The 9,336-nt window shown below is 31.8% G+C and overlaps 1 protein-coding gene across 1 annotated transcript; it reads left to right on the plus strand.

Moving 5' to 3' along the window:
* Positions 1-96: 96 nt before the first annotated feature.
* LOC134270086 (myb-like protein X) lies at positions 97-7,995 on the plus strand. Its single transcript, XM_062752261.1, has 3 exons — positions 97-416; positions 4,839-5,657; positions 6,540-7,995. Exons 1-3 carry the CDS (start codon positions 300-302, stop codon positions 7,836-7,838), a joined length of 2,235 nt encoding a protein of 744 aa, XP_062608245.1. The 5' UTR covers positions 97-299; the 3' UTR covers positions 7,839-7,995.
* The last annotated feature ends 1,341 nt before the right edge of the window (positions 7,996-9,336 follow it).

Consider the following 9,336-nt stretch of genomic DNA (forward strand, 5'->3'; position numbering starts at 1 on the left):
CAAAAAATGTATGTATTTACTGGTTTGGAATTGTACGGCCTCTTGTGTATTTGATACCTACTCAGCGAGCGATCGTTACACACTGTCACTCGCTCTCATTGCGCCGACACCACGGTCGTAAACCGTCACAAATGAATAAAGAATGCTACTGCGAAAATTGAATAAAACATTAAACAATATCAATGGAAGATGGTGCCATAAAATGGTGAATTATTCGGAATCCGTGAATTGGTAGATCGATACTCCGGGACAATATTTTGATTTTAGGATACTGGTGGACGGCGGTCAGTTCGATAATTATGGATCGGGATCGGGATCCCTTATCTGAGGTTCTTAACACTATCCGAGTCAAAGAAACAATGACCAGTATGGACGACAGACCCAGATTTAAACGAGTGTTTGGTACAGACATCGATGTAAGTCAAATTTGATTTATACACGAATATTATAATATGTGAAATTATTTAATATCCATATTATGCCCTTTTGTACAAATACTGTACAATGATGTATCTAATCGCATCTTATCTACATTTACTTAGAATTCTGCATGTAATAATGGAGATGATTTTAAACAATTAAAAAGAGGCAGATTTACAAATTTTACTCATAAATGTAGATGATACAAAGAAGTCTTTGCTACCAAGACAAATACTTTTAAAAAAATAATAATCAATTTTAAATATTTCCAATATAACCAGGTTATTAAGTCTATACATATATGTAAGAACAAAGAAAACGCAGCTTAATGTTTGATTTTAATTACGTCTGAAATGCTTCTAATTATAAAGTGTTTGACATTTTTAATACTTTTAGAATATTAATTATATTAAAACAAATATTTAGCCAGATGGTTCTTTCTCGTAAGCAAAGAATTCATAGAATTATGTTTTCTGATTTTATTTTTTTTTTTTAAACCTACATCACAAATAATTCAATGGATATGTTTTATTAAAGCTTATTGTTTCAAACTGAGTGAGGATTGTAAAGAAAATTTATTTACAAGAATGTGATTAATTGCTAAAAAGCGTTGGAACATTAAATTCATATCGTCTGTCTTTTTGTCTATCACAAAAAACTTAAACCTGTGTCATAAATTTTGAATAAGAAAATGTTAACTACCAATTTAAAATTTTCTGAATGAGAGTAGATAGTGCCATTAAAACTCTTCTTAAATTACTTTTCCACTTTTTTTTAAACTCATGACCTTGAGTTTTGACTTACTTTTCAACAAAAACATTAACAACATTAATAACTTTAGAACGAGAGAAAATACAGCTATAATATCACTTGTGTGCATTAAGATATATGAAAAGTGCTTTTTGAATATTGTTTGGTTTTTTATCTCCTGCTCTTGAATTTGAAATATAATTTTGATGAAATGTGTAACTTTAGAATTAGGCCGACATAAGCTCTCAGATTTCTTGTGTGTAATACCTGTTAGTGTAATCAGATCTTTCAGGACGTACCGGTTTCTTTTTATTATTATTATTATTATTTTTTCTCCATATTTTTCATTTACATCATCTGTGACAGTATCATGACAAAATGTTATTTTCTTTTCACTTTGTCCTTCCAAATGAAGCTTTTCCTTTTCTCTAGCATGATCAGAAGGGCGAACACGATTAAGTGTTACATTGCTCTCGATCCAATATTAGCACAATTCTCTGAATTAATCTCTTAGTTTATTTTTCCTGTTAAGACAAGAAGGGAAAGATTCGTGGAATAATACTCTCTTGTTTTCAGAATGTAAAATTTGCATTTCCTTATAGTGAGCTTTTACAACACATAGATAAATCCAAGTTAATATATATTAAAATTGGCACCCCCTCTTCTACCCCCACTCCCTGAAATTATTACAAGAGGTAGGAGAAATAATATTTTAACAGATATTCATATAACATTTTCACACCAATTATCTTTTAAATAATTAAAATTTACATTCTTTATTAAAAAAAGGTCTTGATTAGTAATAAGGAAATTAGGTACTTGTTTCGGTAATGAATATTTAAACCCACAGTATTATACCCTTTGTTATACTAAAGGTTTTGTTTTACCGGAAACCTGCCTGTAGTTGCGAAAATTGGTTGGTCGAAGTACGTTCCTGATAGTTTTTAAATGAAATTGACAATAAAAAAATCGTATGAATAGAGATAACATCATTAATGAATAACTGAACTAAACCATAATTTAAGTAATACAAAAGGTATATCATTGAAAAGCTCTTCCCAATCCATAAAGAACAATTCCCTGCAATTTTGCAGAATTTCAATTCAAAACGTAAAACAAAAAAAAAATTATCTCACTACATTTCACGCATATATACTTCTTGCTTTAATTCCTATATAAAAACGAATAATTATAATTTCATGATTCGAATAGTAAGATTTTTGTTAACTGTAAAAAAAAAAATATAACTAGTTAAAGGCACTAAGAAAACTAATCAATTAAATGTATATACAATCGCTACCGTAAAAGTAGTTTAACTTGGTATTGGGTATATATTTACTAGATAAGATTAGTAAATCTAGCTAGAATTGGTTTGTGGTTACTTTTACTAGGTATCTAAGTATCTATACATGTATGACCTCCGTTCCACAACTCACTATCTTAACCAGTAAACGGAGAGTTGACTAATTATGACAAACGATTTAGGAGGCACACTAGTTAAATTCACTAGAGGTTTCAGCGTACAAACTAGTTCAAATCCCTCGACTATGTGTTCTAAAAACAAACAATATCGACGGAAATTGTATACAGTATTAAAACTTGGTTCACGTTCGGATCTAGTTCAACCTCAGTGATTATTGATAATGACTCAAATTAAAATTAAAAAAAAAAACACATGATGTTTAGAAATAAAAAATACGCTCCGTATCCATTGAATCGATCTCAAATGGTAATTAGATGAAAATTTTCCAATTGTGAACTAATTTGTTCAAATAAAGATACAATGTACATTTTTTTCGCTGAATTTACTGCTAATTATTTTTTATTCAGGAAATAAAACAAATATTTTTAAAAAATACCAAAAAACTGAGATAAATTTATAGGATAGTAGATTGAAAACTCGGCTGAATATAAAATAATCTATTTTTAATGGACGTGAACGTCAGAATTCATTAATGTTATCATTTGTTAACTAATAGAGAAATCAATACTGCAAGGATTGAAATGGAAAATTTACTTTAGTTCTACACAGTAGAAATGCACACCATCTGTCTTTTATGCCCATCACGGCAAACCCAGATGATCCTGTTTTCATATCTTATAAAAGATATATTTTTCGGTATTTAATTGTACATTGTCAATAGGACTAAGTAATTCTCTCTCTTTTATCAACACACCCATTCCTTTTCAGAATACCCCCTGTAAAAAAAAAACACCTTAAAGTGTAACTTTTAAACAAGAAACTACTAAGACATTCGAAATAAATCAGTTATCAATTAATTTTTCCTTCTCTTAAACCCCCGTTAGTCTTTTATGTTGTATTGACAATAATTTCCACATCTAATGGTTTTTTATAATTTCATTCATTTATTTCTTGTCACATCCAGAGAATCCACGTAATTGGCTTTAATTATTCAGTTTTGAATACCACAATTTATTTATTAAAAGTCACACTGGATGCGCAAGTGCTCATTGCTTGGCAGTTATAATACACTTGTCGGATTTCTGGGTATCCATTATGTATTGGCAACCACAGAATGTTAGACATAAAAGATGCATGCGAGATACTAGTTTTTTCTATGGATTGTTTAACTGAACATGAAGGTTTTGTCGCACTGATGAGATAAAATAAAATGATTAAGATTCCATTCCATTCTTACTTGAAAGTAAAATACTAGGAAGTCTGCACTATTCAGTTTTCTATTTACTTTTCCTATTTAAATGTTCAAAAACTAATGTGTCCGAGGCCTTTCCGAACGTCTTAACTGATTTCAAAAACCGATTCCGCCCGACCAGCTTACTTTGCTTAACCATGACCCACTCTACAATAAGTTTGTATAAACGACTGGTTGTTGAAGATTCGTGTTAGTGAATAAATCTTAGTTCTAAATTAAATGAATTTACCAAAAACAGAGAGCATGGTAGATATAAATGTAGCGCATATCTATAGGTGTAATGTATGCTTCGGGATTAGGTATTTTGTGTTTTCTTATCTTTCTAAATACCAAAAATGATGAAATTAGTAAGAAAATACCATACGTTTGTGTCCAAAAGACACAAGGTTTGAAAGTTGCGATCTCTAATAACATGGGTGCGTTTGTTTACCCTTGATTTAATTCAATATCGTCACTTTTCCTCCAGGGGTAGGGCGAGATTCAACTTCAAAACTGATTAAATCACGCACTTTTCAATCTTCAGTCTTTCTATTGCCATTGCCGTATAAAATGTGCAATAAGCCAGAAACATTCGCGATGCCTTGTCCTAAAAGTGAAAGCATGGGCAGTAAAGATTTCAAACACTTGAAAGTGATGAGAGATTCCATAATTGCAGGGAAGGACTATAGAGAACAAGTCTTGTTTTCCTGAAATTTTTGACGTCGAAAATGCCTAAAGGAACAACAATTTTAAAGTTTTCTTTTTTTTTTTAAATTGTGACTGAATTATTGATCGCTATTCGGATAAAACACTTATCATATCTGCTGAACATACAGTATATATTTCTTGCTAAAACAGAAATAAATTTTGAGCAACATTTCAAAAGTCTAGCAATACAATGTAGTTGCGCTTTATGTGTGTTTTGATTATATCATGAAATATTTCTAACACTATGACAGTATTTTCCTTAAATGTTCGTATCCTCAGTAGAAATGGATGTTATGTTTTTTACAGCCTGAATATTCAAGAGACAATGAATGGAAGGAACTTATGTCAAGGGCGAAAATAAAGCAACGATTAAAAGCGGCACGTGATCGCCGGAAATCAAAGCTACAGGACATGGAGAAAAAACTAGCGAGCGATGTAGCAGAAGTATCAATTCAACAGGAACCAGTTAAAAATAGTCCTAATAAGGCCAAACTGCTAGCGGAGTACAATTCAATGAAAGGAAAATCAGTAAACTTGAGACCAAGTCCAGAACACCGAGAAAACCGAATTGGTAGCAAAAATGATAATGAACCAGTACTGAAAGAACCAGAAAAAGAAAACAGAAATGATGAAAAAGGTGTATATAATGAGGTACGACCCTTTAGTACCGAAGAACAATCGAGATCTACAATTGTTGTGTCAGCTATCATAGAGAATAAAATGATAGATATGGACGAAAACGAACTTGATACAAATTACTGTGTTCCCAAAAAGGAGGCAGATTATGCATCGGAAGTGAACGAAGAAAACGATAGTAACAAAGAAATGGGCGACGTGCACGACCAATCCTCAGACGGAAGTGAGGAATTGGAGGAAAAGACAGAAGACGCAGTAGGAAATCTAGAGGAGGAAACAAAGGAAAAGACCGAACCGATGCCAAAACAAAGAAAAAAGAAAGTGAAGCAAAAGAAAAAGGTGAAAAGTAAACCGACAACGAAAGAAAAACATGTCAATGTGAAATTACCAAAACACAAAGATAAGAAGGATGATTTAAAGGGAATTAAAGAAGATGCCGAGGAGCATAATAACAATGAACAGACCACAGGTGACGAGAATAACACCAAGGTATTTATTACAGATGATCACGTATGTCTATTGTATGATTTATAATTTTAAAAAAATCACGGAGTAGTTACGTAATCTCTCCAATTATCCAAATGATGGACATTGTCCAAAGGATGGATAACATTCATAAATATGTGTGTGTTTCAATAGTGCGTTTTTGTCATCAACTCCTCAGGGTGTTTTTAAAGGGTCGGATCTTAAAAGATTTACACGGAATTTTTTTCATAAAGGTAGACTTATAATTGATGTTTTTACTGACCATATTTTTGATGTGCCTCGGATTTTCTGTTTACATGATCATGGCAAAAAGCACAAAGTAGGTTAACTTGTTTTCAAGTGATTCAAAATTACATTTGACACCTGATTCCTTCTCTTTCAGAGGGCCGATAATACTGAAACCATTTTATCTTAATGAAGTCTTTATTCTTTGCGCCAGATTGTTTAATGTCCATACACTTAAGAATATTACTATAGATACATGTACCAAACACGACACAGCTGCATTATATAAATTACTAAATAAGCAAAAAAAATAGATAATTAATCTAACTGTGAAATCTCTAATTTTCAAGGGGGTTTAATTTTAGTGGTTTTCAAGGTATGAATAGAATCACGGATTTACGTTCTACCACGAAATAATTTTTTTTACATATATAACTTCTGTACAATTTATAATCCTCGAAACCAAATCCCCATGAACCAATATATTTTTTTCACAAACCACGAAAACTTCACCCCTCGAAAATATTTTTTTTTATTTTATTTTATTTTACAATATTAAGGATTACCAAAACAAATTTGTAAAAATGCAAGTCTTCATGACACAAACTTTGACGTACATTATATTTTTTTCTAAATGAGATACTTCCATTTTATTTATAGGCTTCCAACAAGTGGAAAAAATCAGCAATGAAAGTGTTGCCATGGACGGATATGTGTTCTAAACTCCGACAACGTATTGAAGAGGAGAATGAAAAACAAATGGATTTTCTGGAGACAATAAGAATTCTGAGAGGCATATCAAGGAGCGAATTTTATAAAGATATCGAAAATGACTCTACTGATTCTGAGACAGAACAATTACCAAAAGAGGAACCGGAGCCAGTGCAAACTCCACCGCTTCCAGCGCCCCGAACTCCGACCCCTCCCATCGATGAGAGCGAAAATAAGAGTGAAGTGGTGGAAAATTCTAAGGAGGAAGAGGTGACAAAGGAGGATACGTTTACAACCGAGGTAAATCCAGAACTTCCTGTGGTAGTCATTGAGAAAAAAGAAGAATTGGAGCAAAAAACACCAAAGAAAGGTGTGGTTTCAAGGATAGACACTCGATGGCCTGCTGGCCACAAGTTCCATACAAAACCCGCAGAACAGAAATATTTGTCGTTTTACCTAAAACCAATTCATCACAAACTTTCAAAGAATAAGATTAATATACATACTTTACCTAGAACAGCCAAGGAGATAACAGAATATCTGCAGTGGAGAGAAAAACTTTTAGAAATTGCGTACCTGAATGAGTTCAGTCATCTTCGTAAGTTTAGCTTGCTAAGCTTTGCCATGCCTTTACCTAGCATTGAACAAAATTCATTTTCTCCTTACCCTGTGCAAAATAAAAAGAGATCCCTTTCGCGATCTACAAATAGGAGCTCAGTACACAACGAACAAAATACAACATTTCAACAGCAGTCGTACCTAGCTTTTAACAAAAGGAATGGAACAGATCACAAAAGTACTCCACGTCCCCAACACAAAAACAAAGAGAAAAAGAAGACTCGAAATAAAGACAATGAGAACCCAAACCCTTATCTTACTTCAAACACATTTAGGAAAAAGAAACATGATAAGTGTAAGAAGGAGAAAATATCACACAAAGTAGAGCAAGACATCGACTATGGTTCGCCTGTGGAAAATGAATTAGAAACATTGATGTCAAAAATGAATGAAGATTCAAAGCGAAGTAGAAACGATACTGGAGCTAAAAGTCAGAGTACAGACAGTGCAATCAACGAACCGAGTTATGATAGTGATGAAAATGAAAGTGACGTCACTGGGACTCCTACAAGGAACTCTTCAATTGGTAAGGATCAGGAAAAAGAGGATACGGGGGATTTCATTCCTAAAGAGCGGCAGTTAACAGGAGAAGGAAGAAGAACAAATCATAGTGAAAAGGCAAGCGTCTGATTAGTATTGATATCAAGTCACCTTACTGAATATAAATGTTATCTTTGCGACCATCAGGCTGTATAGAAAAAAGAAATAAATCAATGCATTTTGATTGCACATATACTTGCCGAAAGACATAATTTTTAGTAGTCTTTCTACTCTAATTTAAACCTCTGTATAGCTGCCTTTGATTTATCGTTGTAATTAATCAGGTCTCTTCTGCCAGAAGGAAGCTTTCAATATAATTACTGCAAAATAGCATCGTATTTCCGTAGCAACCAAATGCAACAATCTGAATAATCATTAGAAATGTACGTAGTCTGTAGAACGTGAAAACATGAGCACTGTTTAATATCGGTAGGCTCTAAGCAAAATACATGAGTATTGATTGTTTATATCTAGAATAAGGTTCACTCGTATAATACATCACCATATTCAGATGAAATGTCAAATTTGAACTTAATGTAATGCAAAGAAAACAAATTAGAACAGAAAAACCTAATGAAATATTTAGTTTATGAGGCACTAAGAGGAATTCGATTTACTGGTGGTTACTTTTATAACCTCCATCTTAAGGACTAAAATTTATAGACCTGTCATTTTAAATAAATGCTTAATGTGTATATCTTATATGTATTTTAGATTTTTTTTTTTTTTGGTGCTGCATGCATAATGACTTCATAATTGATTTTTTTTTTTCATTGCTTTGCAGATTAACTAGAATTATGCAGAAAAATGGGTCAATATAAAATCAGATCAAATTTAAGTCTACATATATTAATTTTTTTTTTTTCAAATTTCTCATTGAAAAACTCTTCCATTTACTGAGATTATATAACCAATGTAAAATACTTTTACTCTGTCCGAGATATAAAAAAACATATTTCTACCATGGTTTTCTAACTAAAACTGGTTGCATGTTTAAAATACGTGAATTTCTTTTCGATTTTCCTTGGTACACTTTATTTCATCTTATTTTACAAAGTGTATTTTTATCAGAATTATAATTTTCTTTTTGTAAAAAAAAAGCATGCATTTAAGCAATTTCGATTTACTAGATCTTGGTTCTAAGGACAGATTAAACAAACAAATAGAAAATAGATGCATGGTTTTGGCATTTATGAATTTGTTTATGACCTCTTTAATTGAGTTCTTCAGTTCATCCTAATTTCAAAAAAACACTGTTGCGATGTCAGTTTACCGATCAATTGAGAAGTCATTTTAATAAATCAGTTAAATAAAGTTTGTAATTAGTTTTTTAACCTGTGATTTTCTTATTTCATTATCGTGTATTTAATTTTTTTTTATATTTTACTTTATTGATTTTTATTTAAGCTAGTATATATTTTCATATTTTCAGAGAGAAAGATCAAGTGCTATGCATTCTCAGTCGAGAACCGGGGAATTTCGGTATCTACATCCTCGGAAATCGGCATATATATATTCATATTTTCGCATATAAGAGAGAAAGCTATCAAAACAATGGTATTATAAGTTCTGAAATATAAGCTAATTA

The sequence above is a fragment of the Saccostrea cucullata genome, unplaced genomic scaffold, assembly GCF_032062105.1.
Source record: "Saccostrea cucullata isolate Sc308-1 unplaced genomic scaffold, CSIRO_AGI_Scuc_v1 ctg4628, whole genome shotgun sequence".
Lineage (NCBI taxonomy): Eukaryota > Metazoa > Mollusca > Bivalvia > Ostreida > Ostreidae > Saccostrea > Saccostrea cuccullata.